The sequence below is a fragment of the Vipera berus genome, assembly GCF_964194415.1.
Source record: "Vipera berus genome assembly, chromosome: 1".
NCBI classification, from domain to species: domain Eukaryota; kingdom Metazoa; phylum Chordata; class Lepidosauria; order Squamata; family Viperidae; genus Vipera; species Vipera berus.
In genome coordinates, this window is record NC_138202.1 from 64,368,431 (window position 1) to 64,388,887 (window position 20,457).

A 20,457-nucleotide genomic window follows, 5' to 3' on the forward strand; every position below is an offset into this window, starting at 1 on the left:
TGATCAAAATTCAGATGCTTGGCAACTGTCTCATATTTATGATGGTTGCAGTGTCCTGGGGTCATGTGATCACCTTTTCCGATCTTCTGACAAAGTCAATAGGGAAGTCAGATTCACTTAACAACCACCTTACTAACTTAATGACTGCAGTGATTCCCTTAACAAATGTGGCAAGAAAGATTGTAAAACGAGGCAAAATTCACTCAACAAATGTCTCGCTTAGCAACAGAATTTTTGGGCTCCATTGTGGTTGTAAGTGGAGAACTACCTGTACTTAAGTTTATGGAAATCTACGGTTATTAAAGTATAATTTGAAGCTAGTTAGCTAGTTTTAAACAACAATTGTCTGGAAAATTGATTAGAAAAATCTCTTATTGTTATGTCAAATGCTGTAAACCCTTTATGATGGATATGTTATTTTAAGAATCTCCATGTTTCCACGACCATTATATTTTAAGCACATGAGAAAAGCCCTAAAACAAGAGTTCAAAATAAAAAGTACTGACACATGACTAAGTGAGAATCACCTGAATTGCTAAACGTACATAGGTGGAGACAAGTATACATTGATTCTTTGATCAGGGACTCATTCCAAAGCTTTGAAGCAATCAAGCAAAAGGAGATAAAGAACCAATATTGATAAATTATCTGTCCTTGCTTAGCAACTAACCCCTACTCCATTTTTGCCTTCCTGATGAATGCTATTTTTGCTGACATACCACTATAAACTAATATGTTGGTCCCCGTGGGCTCAATGTGGCCAGTTGCATTTGTTTTCAGCCTACCAGGCTTCCTGGCTCACCTGATTTTATGTTCTTAGCTTTAAACTCAATGGAATAGTTCTCCCACAAGCATAGGCACTACAACTGGTAGGATGAGAAGGAGCCGTAGGCTGAGAGGCAAGGCTTCATTGCTACAGGAAAACCCTTCAACTTATGCAAAATAAGACATATAATTTTTGCTAACCACTCTTACTTAGTCCAATCACTCCCTTCCAGAGATACTGTCCTTCTATATGGAATATGGACCACAGAAAAAGATTTGGTAAATTTGGGTATACTGTGTTTTACATAAGCTTAAGCATGTTTTGTAAGAGCATACTGACTATTAGATGTAGTTGTTTACAAATACAGTATATTTCCTTCCTTCCTTATTTACCAACCATCTATTTCATTTATCCAATCACATACATACATGCATACACATAAATAGTGTGCACAATTATTAAGCAAGTGAGTATATTGACCATATCATCATTTTCATGCATATGTTCCACCTCCAAGCTGTATAAACCTGAATGTTTAGTGGATATAAGCATATCAGGAGATATGTATTTGTCTCATGAGGGAGGGTGTGGCCTAAGGAGAGCAACACCTTATATCAAGTTGTGCGTAATTATTAGGCAGCTTCTTTTCCTCAGGCAAAATGGGTCAAAAAAGAGATTTAACTGACTCTGAAAAGTCAAAAATTGTAAAAAGTCTTTCAGAGGGATGCAGCACTCTTGAAATTGCTAAGATATTGGGGCGTGATCACAGAACCATCAAATGTTTTGAATCCATCTTCAACCCTAAAAGATCCAACTAGTTCATCTTTAATAATATTAGTCCATACCAGTACCCCACCTCCACTTTGCTGGTGTCTGTGTTGAAGTGGAGCTCTGTGCCCATTACTGATTCAGCCACAGGCCCATTCAACTAGTTCATCAAAAGTCACTCTCATCCATAAAACCTTTGAAATAAATCTGTCTTCAGATATTTCTTGGCCCAGTCTTGCCATTTCAACTTACGTGTGTTGTTCAGTGGTGATCAGGTTTCAGCCTTCCTTACCTTGGCCATGTGTCTGAGCACTGAACACCTTGAACTTCTGGGCATTCCAGGTAGGTTGCAGTTCTGGAATATGACAGCACTGGAGGATGATGGGTTTCTGGGAGTTTAACATTGGATTCTTCTCAAATCTTTGGCAGTTAATGGCATCTTTTTATCTCAACATGCTTCTTGCAATCCTGTTGACTATTTGCAACAAAACATTTGATGGTTCTGTGATCACACCCCAGTGTCTTAGCAATTTCAAGAGTGCTGCATCCCTCTGAAAGACTTTTTACAATTTTTTATTTTTCAGAGTCAGTTAAATCTCTTTTTTGACCCATTTTGCCTGAGGAAAAGAAGCTGCCTAATAATTATGAACACTTTGATATAGGGTGTTGATCTCCTTAGGCCACACCCTCCCTCATTACATAAATACACATCACCTGATATGCTTATATCCACTAAGCATTCAGGTTTATACAGCTTGGAGGTGGAAAATATGCATGAAAATGATGGTATGGTCAATATACTCACTTGCCTAATAATTGTGCACAGTGTGTGTGTAGAATATACATACATATATATATACATACATACATACATATATATATATATATATATATATATATATATATATATATATATATATATATATATATATACACACACATACATACACACACACACACACACACACACACACACATATATATATATATATATATATATATATATATATATATATACACATACATACATACACACACACATACACACACACACACACACACACACACACACACACACACATATATATATATATATATATATATTTTCTACAATTAAATCATTAGAAAATTTTACTTAGAAATGGAAGGCCAGTCATGCCAAACAATAATTTCAGTTAATTGTACTTAAGAGCACAGATACATCAACAGTGTCATTTGTCCTAAGAAAGATCTATTTCCAACATTTAATAATAATAATAATAATAATAATAATAATAATAATAATAATAATAATAATAATAATAATAATAATAATAATAATAATAATAATAATAATGTTGGAAGGGACCTTGGAGGTCATCTAGTCCAACCCCCTGCTCAGGCAGGAAACCTTATACCATTTCAGGCAAATGGCTGTCCAGTCTCTTCTTAAAAACCTCCAGTGTTGGAGCATTCACCACCTCTGGAGGCAGGTTGTTCCACTGGTTTTGAATGATAATTAGGGAGAGGGCCAGTCAAATTTCAACCAACTAAATTTCAAGGTGCACAAACAATACATACTACAACTGAAAGGTGCACTTATTAATTTTGTCCACACCACTGCCTGTTGTTCCCAGTATGACTACATTTATTGGACCAATTTTAATTCAAGATGGAATGGGAAGGAGATACTTCCAACTCCTTCAAATTTTTGACTAACAAATGGACTCTTGCTTCTATATTCTAAACAAGATGTTTAAGAAGTGTGCTTGTTATAAGAAAGCCTTTTCTCATAATTTCCATACCTTGCATAATAAACCTTTAAGCTTATTTGAATTTGAATTACTTGAATTAATTACCTTTGCATTCTATTGGAAAGGTGTCAGTTGTATAACAGGTCAATGGATATTATTAAGCATGCACCAATTTACACTCATCACAACCTCTTTCCTTGCTCTCAGAAATGTAAAAGTAGGTGGAAAATTTATTCCGCTTCAGCATCATTACTTCATTACTTTCATCTTTCCACACTGAACTTACCTCACTACAAGCATTATTCAAAGAAACTGCATAATTTATAAGTTATTTATAAATTATAATTGCAATTAACTTATAAAAAGTCATTGACTCACTGATACTCTTCGGAAGGACTTGAATTCAAGGTAAGTGAGGTGATCTGACAACTCCTCTGGTTCCAGATGATCAAAGAGCAGTGAAACTTTTCGTTTCTTACTACTGTTAGATTTTATTCTCTGGGTTATCTTTCTGGACCAATCTCGAGTATTTCTTTAGAAAGAAGGAAAAAGGAAAATCAAATTTTACCTGCAAGAATATTTACTAGCATGTTCCTTTGTCTCTCAAAATCATGCAAGTACCAGCAATGAAAAGAAGTGCTACTGTAATATTGAACAACTTCTAGCAGGTCTAACTTATATCTCTATAGTAAAAAGGTAAAGGTTCCCCCGCACATGCGTGCTAGTCATTTCCAACTCTAGGGGCCGGTGCTCATCTCCGTTTCAAAGCCGAAGAGCCAGTGCTTGTCCGAGGACGTCTCCGTGGTCATGTGGCCGGCATGACTAGACGCCAAAGGCGCACGGAACGCTGTTACCTTCCCACCGTAGTGGTCCCTATTTTTCTACTTGCATTTTTACGTGCTGGGATGAGTAACAGGCGCTCACTCTGCTACGCAGCACTCGGGATTCGACCCGCCAAACTGCTGACCTTCTGATCAACAACCTCAGCGTCCTAACCCACTGAGCCACCACGTCCCTTATCTCTATAGTAGATGAATCCAAAATGGCAAAAGTAAGTGTACTTGACAGTTAAGAAGCTTAGAAATTGTATCTTTTTATCTAAAAGGTATCATCATCTGAATTAGTGGATGAATGTTATACTACTGCTAGAAAATAGATTTCAATTCATAGCATGAGTTTCTGCAATTAGCTAAAACCAAGCTAAAATCATACAATATGTGTCTCTTGTGGAGTTTTCTGATTTTATTCATATAGAGGTTGCTTTGTTTGTATTTTCAACATACTGAAAAATATTTGTCTGTGTGGATTAATATTTAACCATTAAATTGATATGCTTTCAATCTTACTGTCCAAGCAACTCTGGATGGCCTAAAACATGTGTAAAAATATACTACACATTTTAATAATAAAAAGTATCCCTAGCTAAATTGAAAATATCCTACAATGTTTTGATTACATGACCATGGGGATGCTACAACAGTCATAAGTGTGAAAAATGGTCATAAGTCACTTTTTCAGTGCTATCGTAACTTCAGTCACAATGGTTATAAGTCAAGGACTACCTGCAATTATCACAGATATACAAACTAAAAAGAGTATGGTTTTTAACCACTGCCATTTAATCATATGAAGAAGTCATTTCATACAAAAAACCCTCCCCCTCCCTTTCTGACACACACACACACACACACACACACACACACACACACACCAATGGCCATATAAACTATTTATTGGGAATTCTATACTAAGGCACTGACACTCACATTTGAGATGTGTCAATTAGGCGGCAGTGTAACTCCTCACCATTAGCTTTCACCAATTCCTGAAATTCTTCCATAGTATTTGTAAGATTGGTATCTGTTTTAAACATGATCCAGAGTTCTCTTATCCAATACCTGTGTACAAAAAAGAAACGTGGTACTTGCAATTATATACTATATATAATTGCAAATTGCAGCTCTTTGTGTATATGTATTCAAGATTTTCTTGATGTTATTTCTTCCAAATAGCAAAATTGGTAATACACTCATGAATGCAGTTTTATAGTCAGCTGACAGATCTCAAACATTCCCACTAAATATCACCCTATGCCAGGGGTCTTCAAACTCGGTACTTTTATGACTCATGGACTTCAACTCCCAGAATTCCTCAGCCAGTCCATGAGTCATAAAAGGACCAAGTTTGAAGACCCCTGCCCTATGCACACTGTAGACTTGGAATCCACATCTTCACAAGGATAGAGGCTCTTTGTCATGTAGATAAAAAATGTTACTCTGGCCTCTCCCTGAAGATTTGAGTGCTTGCTGGAAAAACAGGATTAATATTGTTTTCCAGAACTTCATATTAAAGGTACAATTTCCAGAAAAAAGGAAGGTACAAGAAAAGAGGGGGCTCTTTCTTCAAAAAAAAATGTAGCTACCTTGGTGGAAAGAGACATATATTCTAGTCAGGATCTGTGTTAGATTGTTTTTTCTTTTAATATATTCTGTTTTATTGTTTTTCTGTACAATTTTATTTATATATTTATCAAATTTATATGGCTGCCCATGTCTTGGAAAGTTATTGTTTCCAAGCATACAACAAACCAATAAAACAATAAATATAAAACAATCATTACCTAAAACCATTATATAATAATTATTAAAATATTAAAAAACTATAACAGTGGAACTAAACAAGTAAATAAAATAATACATGTTAATAATAACTTAGCCATGTCACAAATTCACTGTTTTGTCTAGTTAAAGCTTTCATCAATTATTCTGGCTGACAATAAGGATACTATTTGTATTTATGCAAATAAGAATGTTATCCTATATATTTCTTATCTGTGCTTTCTTAAGGCCTTGCAAACTAATGAAGCATAAAAAATTAATAGATAATGGCAGTGTTAATTTAACTTAATTAATCAGATATCTTTCAAATACCTGGGCAAAAAATAGATTTGATTTCTACTTATGACTAAAGAAAATTGCATCTTAATTTTCTGTTCACTTTTTTCCTTGCATATCATTTATTATGTAATATCTGGCATTTTCACTTTTAGCAGTGTTTCCTCAAATTCCTTCTTAATTTGTGGTTGCTTCAGATTTTTGAGTTCTACTTCTACTTACTTCTGGGAAATATTCCCTTTTATAGTTAAATATATGACTGTATTGCACTTCTCTTTGTACATATATTTAATTAAAAATATTGTGATCAACATTTCAAAACAATTAACAACTCATATCATGCACCTAAAATATGGTTCCATATTAGGTTAAGGTTACAACATGAGCACTCTCCATTTCTTACAGTATTATCTTATGGAGGTTTTCTCAAAATTTATCTCTACCAATTTTAGTGGTGCTCATTCCCAGTACCAGTTAAGTATGCTTAAAATTGTATTTGTGACAATCTAAAGCAGGGGTGTCAAACTCAATTTCATTGAGGGCCGCATCAGCATTGCGGTTGCCCTCAGGGGGCCAGGTGGGTATGGCCAGGGTGGGTGTGGCCTACTGGGTGGGCGGGGCCAGCTCTACATCGTTCGCATAAAGGGTGCCTATGGGGGCCTGGGCAGGAGTGGGACAGATCTGAGTGTCTCTGGCAGAAGGAGGGTTTCTGGGCCAGGGCCAAGACAGTGGGGGCCATTCCCTCACTGTTGCCAGGATGGCTTCGCGGGCCGCATGAAACCACTTCGCGGGCCGGATCTGGCCCCCGGGCCTTGTGTTTGACATGTCTGATCTAAAGCATAATGTGTAGGGCCAAGACTATTAGCATATCTAGCTACATGTGCAGAAATAAACAAACAAAAGAAAGATGGCCCTGGGATATTCACAAAAAGAATTCATAATAGCAAATTATATGTCGGTTAAATATGTAAGTGTGTCATTGTCACAATTTTGCTCATTTGCACAAAAATGTCAATACACAAACCTGCAAGCTGAAATAAAATTATAAAAATTACTTCATTGGTAATTTGCAAAATGACTATATTATGCGAATTATATGAATTGCCACAGAAATCTGATCCATTGCATGCAAAAGCTATTGCACTGAGATCCAATAAACTGAGATTTTGCAGGTTAATTCTTATAAAAAATGTGTTCTCACCTCACAAGGTAACATATCTTACAGCAGAGCAAAGAATTATTTTCCAAGGCATCCTTATATGTAGGTATATGCTAAGGAAAATATGTTAAAACACAAGAAAAATAAGAAATTAAATGCCATATTAATAATGAAAATATACAATTTTAATTAGGAGAGAAAATATTTTATGTTAGGGGGTTATTCACAAATATTTGTCAAATGTGGAAATATATAATTTGGAGAGATTTAAATCATTTGCATCATTATATCATTATGCAAACTATGCATATTGCATCGTTCCCACCAAGACATTATTACAAAAATTAAGTACATTCTTTCAGAACTTTAGTCCCTTGAATGCATATTCCTGAGGTCTAAAATAAAATAAAATAAATAAAATAATAAATAATTTTATTTTATTTATTTTTTATTTTTATTACATTTATATCCCGCCCTTCTCCGAAGACTCAGGGCGGCTTACAAGCTTAGCAGTAGCCTTCATTCTATGTATATGCCTGCTTATTAGGGCTTTCACACACACCCCAAGTGGCATTATTACAAAGTCAGCTTAATTGCCCCCAACAATCTGGGTCCTCATTTTACCTACCTCGGAAGGATGGAAGGCTGAGTCAACCTTGAGCCTGGTGGGATGCGAACCTGCACTAATTGCAGGCAGCAGGTGTTACTTAAGGAGGTATCAGCACACTGCTCCACCAAGGCTTTGTATAAAATTATACAAAGGAATTCGGACTATCAAATAGAAAAGAAAGACCAATTAAAAATCAGATATTTTTTGTGGGGGGGGGAAAATAACCATAGGGATATATGCCACTGGGACAGCAACTCGTCCTTCTAAGTGTCTGAAGAGCTATAAGACGTTTTCTTATTATGCTGAGACATAACCAAAAGAAACATTTTCATTCTTTTTTCTGGCCAAGGATATTGGCTTGAAAAGGTTAGATGGGAGAGGAAGAATACCCACAGGTAAACTTCCATTTTCAAACCTAACCGAAAATCTGAAAAAGGCCTCAAATCACTTTGCTAAAATTTGGCAATTCTGCCACCAAATTAAACGATACAATCAGGGAGGGTACAAAATGGTTCTGATGATCACATGAACTCCAAGTGCCAACTTCGGGTTAGATAAACACGACCTATTCCTCTAATTTAGATAAGTTATGCATGTTTATTTGAAGTGGGGGTACCCCTCCAGATAAGTAGGGTTTTCTCCAACTATATACTCATTTTTTTTGCAGGACTAATTCTTTATAATTTAAAAACAATAAGATCCATATAGACAATCATATAGGAAAAATGGGAAAGCTTACAAGAGCCCTACACCAGGTGACAAAAGTCCAGAAATAAAAAGTACCTAATTACAGTTTTAGAAAACAGTGTCAGTGATTCTACAGATATACAGACTGAATCTTATCAGGTACATGTAGTGTTAGCTTGCACCAAGGGTTCTCAATATACCTGCTAGGAAGATAACACAGAATAATCAGTTCTCTACTTCTAATCAGCTGTGAAGGTCAGTTTTTTCCTTATGCATTTTCATAAATAGAGATCCCTTGCTATGTGGTCCTACCTAACCCAACATTTATTTTTTTTTGTAACTAAATATCTTTTTATTTTGATTTTAAAATAGTTTGCATTTAACCTCTAGTTTAATTTCAAAAATATTACAAAGGACTAGCTGCTTGATATATTAAAACTCTACAAGAGGGAATAAGTCAATCAAATATATTATAAGAAAACTGAAATTAAATAGAGCTTGTGAATAAAATCCACAACAAATTCTGTGGGGCAAATTAATATAAACAGAAACTGAAAACAATGCAAAATAGTTTGGCAAATGTAACAGGAATAGTAACTTTTCATTTTGGAACAGACAAAACCTGCTCAGAAAGGACTTTAAGGATACATTTCCAAGTAATACAAGGTTGTGGAAAGGGGAGAAATAGAAACACAGACATACAATAGCCAAAACATTTTAATAGTATCAAAATTTAGTCTATACAGCCATTATTGTTATTACTAACTGAAGCTCAGATTTTTCAAAATAATAGATTGAAATAAGGTCAAGAATATTTAAGAGACCTGATTTATTTAATTAAATATATAAAAATAATATAGAGATTTACACACATACCATTTCTAATCTAAAGAAAAATATTTTGTTGGAATATTATTTTCAAATCATTGTGTTGTCACAGCTTTATATTACCAATTAAAGTATTAATTGAAAAAATATAAAAGGATATAGATCTATTAGTTTTTGCAGTATTTCAGAGGAGGAGATGATAAGTCGATGCATGGTTAAAATTACTGGCAGGAGCTGGTAATTTTTACACAAGTTTCCATCTGCATCTGAAAATATTAAGCAGCTTAGTGTTAGTTGGAATATTTTCTGATACATGCATAACCCCCCTAAGAAATGTTATAAAAATGGATTTCATCTACCATTTTGTGAGATATTTTTTTTTGCTTCTCAATCTAACCAAAAGCCATAAAATCTCCAGTAAATTTCTGATCCAAATACCAAGCAATTCTGTTTCTGCTTAGCTTCAGAAATTAGCCCATATCGGCTGAATGTTGCTTCCTGCTAAGCAGGCAACTCTGACTTATACTGTATTAAATATCCCCTCTTCTAACTTGTTTTGCTTGTTTTGTGTGCATGCAATTTCTTTTCTTGACTAAGGTAGATCTGCAAGAATATACATAATAGCTTAGCAAGAATATATTGTGGGAAAAGAAATTGAAAGAATACAGGGACCCCAGGGATCCTGATAATTAGAGATAAACTAATTGTATTGTGTGATTTTTTTAAAAAAGGTATTTATTGGGAAATGGTTTCATAAAATCTAACTTGTATAACAATATAGAACAGACATATCAACCTCGCAATGTCACGTGATGTCATACACTGTATTGGGACAGTTTTGCCATTGCTGACAATGGGGTGGGCGCGGCTTCCAGATGATGCGTCCAGCCCACAGGCCGGCAGTTTGACACACCTGATATAGAACTATACTTTTGTCCTGCTTTGAAATCCATGTAATTAACATAATTAGTTAAGAAGTAAAGAATAATCAACAACTTTCTGATGAAGACATTGATGTTACCTGGTTGGGTAATGAAACATCTGTAAACAAACAACCAAGCTCAGAAAGCACCAAGAATTCAACCAATTCAACCCTGAGTTATATATATTATCTTCTACTGCAACAACCCTCTCTCAAAATTCAACTGTGGGCAGTCATAAGGCAGAGAAACTAGTCCTTGACTTTTTTATACTCATCCTAATCATTTACTTTCAAGAGTTTCCATTCATATGCTAATCAAATAAATGTGTTGTAACAGCAATGATTTTTAGAAGGGGACATAGTCATAGTTATTATTCACTCAATTGAACAAGCTCTTCCAAGAAAATTTAGCTAGGTTCTAAAATTATTTGAAAAAAGGCATAACACCTCCTTTCCCACAAAACACCTAAGTACTAAAAAAGGACACACACATTTCTTTGCAAGATGCATCAACATGAATATTTTTTTTAGTATTACCACTAAAAGGAAGACTTATATGTAAGTATTAATGGCCACTTATAACTCTGGTTTGCAGATAAAGAGTGCAACTCATATAGTGCCTAAGATAGACTGTTGGTTTGGAGTAAAATTGGAAGTTTCTTCCAATATCAATAAAACTGGGTAAAATATAATAAATGTGACCACTAAATGAAATTCCGCCAGTAACAACAAATATTAATATCAAATAATATTATCATGAAATATAGCCTCTGTGTGGAGAAACTCAATTGTATGCTAAATAAATGCTGGGAGTCTAACATATTCTTGTACTTTGATTGAAGAGTGTTGAACTTAGGCTTGCTTTTTATAGCCAATCAGTCACTGGTTATATTGGACTACTATGCATCTCTTAGTTTAATCTATTTCATAAAAATAAAACAACACAATTACATCTTACTCAGTAGCTTGGAAAAGGCATAAATAAAACCACAAAGAAAATTGTATAATTAGCAAAAGCCATCCTGAGATATCCTGAGAAACCAATCACGAAGAGAACCAAAATAGAACCAAGGAGAAATTTCCTGAGAGTTAGAACACTTAATCAGTGAAATGTTTCGCCTTCAGAAGTTGTGGGTGCTCCAACACTGGAGGTTTTTAAGAAGAGTTTGGACAGCTATTTGTCTGAAATGTCCTGCTTGAACAGGGGTTGGAGTAGAAGACCTCCAAGGTTTCTAGTAAGTTCTAGTAAATTTCTAGTAAACCCTAGTAAGACCTCACCTGGAATATTGCAGCCAGTTTTGGTCACCATATCACAAAAAAGATGTTGAGACTTTGGAAAAAGTTCAAAAAAGAACAACTAAGATGATCAAAGGCCTGGAGACTAAAACATACAAAGAACGGCTACGGGACCTGGGTTTGGCTAGTGACTAGTCTAAAGAAAAGAAGAAATAGGGGAGACATGATACCAGTGTTCCAGTATCTGAGGGGCTGCTACAAGGCAGAGGGAGCCAGGTTGTTCACCAAAGCACCAGAGGGAAGGATGAGAAACAATGGCTGGAAACTGATCAAAGAGAGAAGCATCTGGAATTAAGGAGAAACCTTCTGACAGTGAGGACAATCAACCAGTGGAACAGCTTACCCCCAGAAATCATGGGCACTCCATCCATGGAGATTTTTAAGAATCCTGTTTAACATCTATATGAAGCCGCTGGGTGAGATCATTCATGGTTTTGGGGTGAGGTATCACCAATATGCGGATGATACCCAGTTGTTCATCTCCACCCCAAAACAACCCAGTGATGCCCTTGACGTGATGTCCCGGTGCCCGGAGGCGGTACGGGTCTGGATGGGAAGGAACAGGCTCAGGCTCAAACCCTCCAGGACTGAGTGGCTGTGGATACCGGCATCTCGTATTGTCCAACATGTTCCATCTCTTTTGATGGGGGGAGGTATTGCCCCCCTCTGAAAGGGCTCGCAACTTGGGTGTCCTCCTGGATTCACGGCTTAATTTGGAAGAACATTTAACTGCTGTGACCAGGGGGGCCTTTGCACAGGTTTGCCTGGTGCGCCAGTTGCGCCCCTTTTTGGACCGAGATGCCCTATGCACGGTCACCCATGCCTTTGTCACTTCTCGCCTGGATTACTGTAACGCTCTCTACATGGGGCTGCCCTTGAAGTACACCCGGAGGCTTCAGCTGGTGCAAAATGCAGCCGCGCAAGTACTTATGGGAGTTCCTCGATACTCCCGTGTTACTCCACTCCTGCGCGAGCTTCATTAGCTTCCGGTTGTCCTCCGGGTGTGATTCAAGGTGCTAGTAATTACCTTTAAAGCCCTACATGGCTTAGGCCCGGGTATTTGCGAGACCACCTGCTGCCATTGTCAACCTCCCATTGCCCGGTTCACTCGCACAGGGTTGGCCTACTCAGAGTTCCGTCGGTTAAGCAATGCCAGCTGGTGACCCCTAGCGGGAGAGCCTTCTCTGTGGGCGCGCCGACCCTCTGGAATGAGCTGCCTCCAGAGCTGCGGATGGCCCCTGACCTTCGGTCCTTTTGCCGTGACCTGAAGACATGGATGTTTCAACAATTGGGCCTGGACTGACTATGGTTTTAAATTTGGTTTTATGGGGTTAAATTACTATGTATTGAACATATCTACTGTTTAATTCTTTTTTAAATTTTGTGTTTTCATGTTCTTTTTTAGTTTTTATTGTTGTGAGCTGCCCTGAGTCCTTAGGGAGAAGGGCGGCATATAAATATAATCAATCAATCAATCAATCAATCAAGAAGAGACTAGATATTCACCTGTCTAAGACGGCATAGGTTCTCCTGCTTGAGCAGGGGGCTGGACTAGAAGACCTCCAACCTCCCTTCCAGCTGTATTCTATTCTATTCTTTCAACTCTGTTATTCTGTTATATTATCCAAGCAAAACTGATAAGCAAAATAGCTATGCAGTCTTTGTTCAGCAAATATTTAAGACCAGTGATAATTTTTAAGGCATTTGGCTAGTATACTAGATAAGAGGCATGATTATACAGTTTTGGATGCATCTGCCAGATTTCTCTAGCAACAGTCAGGATTGGGAAAACAACAACAAAGACCAAGTCTCTTTGATCTTTTCAGGAAAGATTATAAGCAGATTACAAGAATTTCAACCAGTAGTTTTGCTTTCAAATTTGAACTTTATATACAGTATAAGCAATTCATAGCAATTAACTTCTTGCTACTTTATTCTGTGTACAGTGTAGTAGAGAGAGATATACATAATCATATAGGAAAAATGAAAAAGGTGATTAAAATCTTATTCCTTCAGCTACAAGAGTTAGACTGATTTGAAGATATGTGTCCTAACTAGATTAATTATTTAAAACTACTTCTGGTTGCCTAACCTTGCCTGTTATTCCGGTTATCTTTTGGCTTCCTACTTTAGCATTCCAATCCCCCATGATGATAAGGACATCATTTTTTGGTGTTAGTTCTATAAGGTGCTGTAGGGCTTCATAGAGCCAGACAATTTCATCTTCTTCAGCATTGGTGGTTGGGGCATAGACTTGGACTACTGTGATATTGAATGGTTTGCCTTCCATTCAAACTGAGATCATTCTGTCATTTTGGGGATTGTATCCCAGTATTGCTTTTCCTACTCTTTTATTGACTACCAAGGCTACTCCATTTCTTCTGAGGTATTCTTGCCCGCAGTAGTATACCTGATGGTCATCTGAATTAAATTCACCCATTCCTGTCCATTTTAGTTCGCTGATTCCTAAGATGTCGATGTTCAGTCTTGCCATCTCTTGTTTGACCACATCCAGCTTGCCTTGATTCATGGATCTTACATTCCAGGTTCCTATGGAGAAAAAATCTTTACAGCATCGGACTTTCCTTTCACCACCAGACACATCCACAGCTGAGCGTCCTTTCGGCTTTGGCCCAGTCGCTTCATTCTTTCTGGCGCTACTAGTACTAGCCCTCTGCTCTTCCCCAGTAGCATATTGGACGCCTTCCGACCTGAGGGGCTCATCTTCCAGCATCATATCGTTTTGCCTTTTGGTACTGTCCATAGGGTTTTCATGGCAAAGATACTGGAGTGGGTTGCCATTTCCTTCTCCAGTGGATCACATTTTGTCAGAACTCTCTGCTATGACCTGTCCGTCTTGGGTGGCCCTGCATGGCATAGCTCATAGCTTCATTGAATTACGCAAGCCCCTTCGCCACGACAAGGCAGTAATCCATGAAGGGATCCCTTGCTTTACAGACCTGCAAATGTTATAAATGCACGAATTGGTTGTAAAATTACTTTTTCATCATTGCTGTAATTATGAATGGTCATTAAATAAGGCAATTGTTGAATGAAGACAATTTCACTTGTATCTTGCAACTTCAATGATAGCTTTAATAAACTTAGAGTAGTCAATTTAAAGGATATCAAACTTTCTAAAAATTCAGATTTTGATACCATGGAGAAGCTGAGAAGTTACCTTGACTATGAAGACCTTGCAAGCTGCAAGGATAAAGTGAGCTCACTTTGAATGGAAAAAAAATATATATTAAGATAGCTAAAAAAACTATACTGAGCAATACCTGCTAGATACAAATGGTCTATGAATTAATTCCAGACAAAGGAAAAATTTGTTCCCTCCTTATGCCAGATGGTTCTGTTCAAGACTAATCAGTTCACTGTTAATGTATATTATGCTTCTTTATGAAAACCCCACACAAAATCAATTCAATAAAATTAGCTCAGAACCCACAAAGAAATAATCAGTGCAATATATTAAAACAATATGACCCCTAAAACAACCAATACAACAATACATTTCAAACTATGCTCTGAGATAAAAAAAATGTCTGTGTAGGGAATGGGGTAAACAGATAATCATTTGAAACAAGGGTTATTAATCAACAACTAAATAAGAAAACAACCAGACCATACACTAACTCACAGAGCAATTAAAACTGTGTTTAAGCTTCTTTAAAAGCCATCACATTTTACAAGGAAATAAACCAGGAACCTGGTTTTAGAACTGTAGGATTTATTCCCTAAAGGCCTGGAGATAGCAACCTTTAGCAAGGATGTAAATGAAGGCCAGAGGAATATAAAGAACAAACAATACTGAAAGGAAAAATAAGGGCAAACAGACATTGAAAAGTCTGAGGGAATGTCCTTGACTTAAGTTCATCTTCATTTGGGTAAATACAGTAATAAATAAGAACTGCTGAGATTCCTAGCTCCTATTGATATTATTCAGCAACAGAGGAGATTTTGGGAAAGTAGATTATAAAGGTTTCATCTAAGTCTTCATCAATGTATTTGCAAAGCAATTGGGACAAAATTATTTGACAACTAGAAAGAGATGGAGAATTATTTTTTAAAAAAACACTGAAATATATGTAGCATCCAAGACTACTTAATGGGTAACTATCAGTGGTGGGATTCAGCCAGTTCGCACCACTTCGGCAAAACCGGTAGCTAATTTTTTGTTGCCCAGGCGCAGAATGGACTTCCAGAAGTGGCATCCACACAGAGAACCGATTGTTCACATATCTGATTCCCACCACTGGTAATTATTCATAAATCCTTTATTATATCATCAACTATAGTCAAAACTTGAATTATTCCCAATTACAGAATCCAGTTTTATCCATAAATTTTCATGCAGAAGTTACGTACTGTATCCATGGTAACATTAGAACAATACTATGAACATTTTATTTTTTCATTATTAAAAGTATTACACGGTAATTTGTTTCAATATTCATTTGAACTGAACTCAGTCTTAGCAAGCAAAGTCAGTACCACTATATATCCCACTGAGTGAGATCCCCGCTGAGGGAATGTTAAAATAAGTAATATTCAAGAAGTACTGTACTTTGTATTAAGGACATGCTTTAAAATGTGGAGCAGTTGAACTATTTTAGAAATAAACAGTGCATTATAAAAAAAATTTTATTAAAAACAGTGCTTTTCTGTTTATATTAATATATATATTAACATAATAAAATTGTGATTTTAATTTTTGCAGCTAGACTTAATTTAATTTAATTTTAATTTTATATTGTATTGTTTTTAAATTTTGCCTTGTAAACCGCCCTGAGTCCTTTGGGAGTAGGGCGGTATATAAACCGAATAAATAAATAAATAAATAAATAAATAAATAAATAAATAAACAAACAAACAAACAAACAAACATGATTTTCCAGGGCTCTTCTTTACAGCTGCTTTGCCATGCTTTCTTCTTGTCTCAGAGATGTGAAGAAAAAAATGTGGTTTAAATCACCCCACCCCTACAGTATGCCATTAAAGCATATCTGAAATGGGGCTGTGGCTGCTGTTGAACATGTGCTGTATTTACACACATTTCACACATATTGTGTGTACAACACATCAGCACGGAATATATGCAGATTCTATCCAATTATTTTTTTCTATTTTTAAGGAGTATTAACCTAATGACTATTAGATACTGTATCAAGCAAAAAATATTTCTCTCTTAACTGCAACGTAGTGATCATTTAGATTACAGATAGTCCTCATTTAACGTCTTCTCATTCAGCACTGAATGAGCGGTACTTATGACCTGTACTTATAGTTGCAGCCATTGCAGCATGCCTCTGGTCACTTGATCGTAATTTCTGAGCTCAGCAATCTGCTCGCAATTATGACATTGCAGCATCCTGTGATCACATGATCAACATTTGCAATCTTCAGTGCCGGCTATCAAAAAACCAAGACAATGCAGAAGCTGGTAGGAGGTCACAAGTGGTAATTGTGTGACTGTGAGATGCTGCAACCATACGGGATTTGGCTAACAATAGCTGTCAGAGCAAGTCAACATGGTCACGTGATTTTGTACCTTAAACCGCATTGCTTAGCAACAGAGGTTTTCACTCCAACTACTATCAGTAAACGAGCAGACATTGCCCAAGAGATTTGGGGGTTGGAGTTCAAGAAAGTAGTTTTGAAGTATGAGTGAAACATATTCAGGGCTAGTTTTGGTTTGTTTTTTGTATATTCAAGTTAGTGTCCTTGCAAGTCCTTCAGTTTTCTGGGCAAGATTTTTGGAAGTGGTTTGCCATTGCCACCTTCTTAGGGCTGAGTGAGAATGACTGGCCCAAGCCACCCAATTAGCTTTATGCCAAAAAATGGGACTAGAACTCATGCATATCTAGCCTTCTATCTTAACCACTATGCTAAACTGGCTGTCTACTCTTGGATAGATCCACCTAATTTTCCTAAAATGTATTGATTGACTGGACAATTTATTAACCACTGGCAGCAGTGAGTTTTTCTCTCTCTAGGCAGCTCTCTAATAATGATCTGGTTTGTTCAGTTAATATATGTAGCTCTAGATAAATTGTGGAAGAGTCAGGGTTTGAGGAATTATTTACTGATTCTTGTATTAAATCAATGTGATACTAATTAGTGGGGTTGATCTGTTTTATGGTTGTACTTACAATGAGATAATTACTCATACGCTGTCCTTAAATTCTAGGTACAGTTTAAAATTACTAAATAGATATACATGTCAGACCAGTTTATAAAATGTTTGGCAGACTGCAGTTTAGAAGTCCTCCTTCATCTTTAGTTTGACTGCTGAATCACTCAGCAATCAATGCTTTGTACTAGCTATGTTGGTTTAGTACAGGGATCTTCAAAGTTGGCCCTTTTATGACTTGTGGACTTCAACTCCCAGAATTCCTCAGCCAGGCATGCTGGCTGAGGAATTCTGCGAACTGAAGTCCACAAGTCATAAAAGGGCCAAGTCTGAAGACCCCTGGTTTAGTTTATCCTTATACTTCAAAACAATCATCTATTTTTAATTTTTATTCTTATTACCTATTACTAAATACTTATTACTTATTATTATTCTTATTATTTAAACTTATTACTAAAAGAAATGAGGCACTGGCACTTGAAGAACTCTCCTTTCTTCTAAAAGATGAAGACTGTTTCATTTCAACAGAATACAATCTCTGGTGAAGGAGATGTATAAGATCTGCAAGCATAGAAACACATGCTTGATACCCAATTTTAACATAGTACTTTATGGATACAAAATAAAATAATATAAACATTACAAGCTGGTGAAATATGTTTCCAAATAATATTTTACAACTAATTTCTTTCCTTGGAAATACAGTTTTTGGTGGCAAGATGCGTAGGCTCTTACACCAGAGGATCCTCAACTATTTGACTCAATACTCCCAACACCTGAAATTCTCTAGTTATACGGTATATTTTAAATGACATTTATTACACTTTTAGATTGATATAAAGAAAAACTCTCATGATGTTTCCCATTCAGCTAGTAATTAGGCCCATACCTATTTAGCTTAAAGAGTGAACAGCAGTTTGTACCTTCAAGGTTATTTTCTGGAAAATTCTGTTTTTATATGGCACTTACTTAAGGAAGGAATTAAAATGTGGATTACAAAATATTCCAATACACAGATAAAGCCTATATCTGTGCCATGCCACTACCTGTCATAATGTTTGTAGTGAATAATACTGGTAAAAAGACCTGTGGTGGTCCCAAAGTCCCTCTCGGGGTCTAAGAAATAAAAATTATATTGAAGTTATATGCAAAATGATTTCACTGTTCTCATTAACAGTTTGTTTTTTTAAAAAATGTAGACTTTTTTCATGAAACATATTTTATCAATGTTAATAGTTATTTTTACATATTCAATAAATGTCCTACAAATGTATAATTTTTAACTTTGAATATGGTAAATATATATATAAATATAACCCTATAAATAAAAGCTCCTTTGAGATTCTGCACAATTTTTAAAAGTGGGAGAGCAAAAAATTTAAGAAACACTGATTTTAGCCAATTCATTCCAAAACTCCTCTCAACAGTTTGACATTTCCAGTACATCACCAGTATCAGGTGACAGAAACAAAACTAGATTTGAGGATCATAAATCCATTAAGAATATTCTCAACATCCATTCCAACATCTACTCCTGGCAACTTCATGTAAGTAATAAAGAATATTTCATATTAAAGATGTCACAGGATATAACTTCTCTTCTTTTACCACGTATACATAGACAGAGTATGTGTGTGTCCATCCATGCCTATGTGTGTCCATGCCTGTGTGTGTATACACACACACACACACACAGACACACAAACACACAAACACAAGCCAGAGTGGCAACTTCTCTGAAGCACTTTATGAAGCCATAAATGATCCATCCATATGAAGATTCGCGGAGGATGCAATATTAAGGCTAATTAACAAAGCTACACTATCATTCTTTTGAAAGAAAAACTATTTACTAGGACAACATTAAGAGTTTCACTCACCTAGGAAAGAAACTACTTTTATTTATTTATTTTTTATTTATTTTATTATATTTATATACCGCCCTTCTCCCGCTCTTCTCTCTACTTTAGCAAACATGGAATGATTTATTATTATTAATCAAAAGCCTTGCTGCACAAAAGATGCATTAAATTTGTTCAAATCTGAGGGTCAACTTCATGTAAATATTAACAAGATATACTATAAATTATTACATTTTATAATATTGGATTGGTAACATGGAATTAGTCTACTTCTGTTGGTATTTTAGATTTCTCAGTACCATCAAGAGCACCTTTAAGTTGGGAAATATATACCAAGTGATGTATAAATGAAAATAATAAACATATAGATATAAGAACAAACTGCATAGTATATAAATATTAACCCAATGTACATGCAACACAAGTTTACTTTTCACTAAAAGTTGGGCTCATTTGGCCATTTTTCCTATTAGAAAACAAATTTATTTAATTCATGTGTGCCTGAATCTTTTTAGAATTTGGCAACATTCTTTGTTTTCTTGCTTCACTTAATGAAGTCCTTGGGGGAAAAAAGATTAAGAATATTTCTGTAGAAAAGGAACCTAAATAACATTAACAACCTTTTAATATATAAAATAGGATTTCAGTCATAGATTTCCAAACACTAGAATAACAATTTTAATCTCAACAGGTTTCATCAAGTTATACGATATTAAATACATTTAAATAAATGCTCTTGTTACTCATTAACAGTCAGTGAATCTGTCTCTAATTTTGATTTTTTTAAAAAAAA

At 35.8% G+C, this 20,457-nt stretch overlaps 1 protein-coding gene across 2 annotated transcripts in view; it reads right to left on the bottom strand.

Moving 5' to 3' along the window:
• RASGRP1 (RAS guanyl releasing protein 1) overlaps positions 1-7,416 on the bottom strand; it is a 30,779-nt gene extending 23,363 nt beyond the window's left edge. For both annotated transcript variants that reach the window (XM_081345855.1, XM_081345854.1), the window contains exons 1-3: positions 7,363-7,416; positions 5,034-5,165; positions 3,646-3,799 (exon numbers count right to left, since the gene is read on the bottom strand). In XM_081345855.1, the coding sequence (XP_081201981.1) occupies positions 3,646-3,799; positions 5,034-5,140 (261 nt within the window). In that variant the 5' untranslated portion in view covers positions 5,141-5,165; positions 7,363-7,416. The remainder of the gene's footprint in view (positions 1-3,645; positions 3,800-5,033; positions 5,166-7,362) is intronic.
• Positions 7,417-20,457: the final 13,041 nt, after the last annotated feature.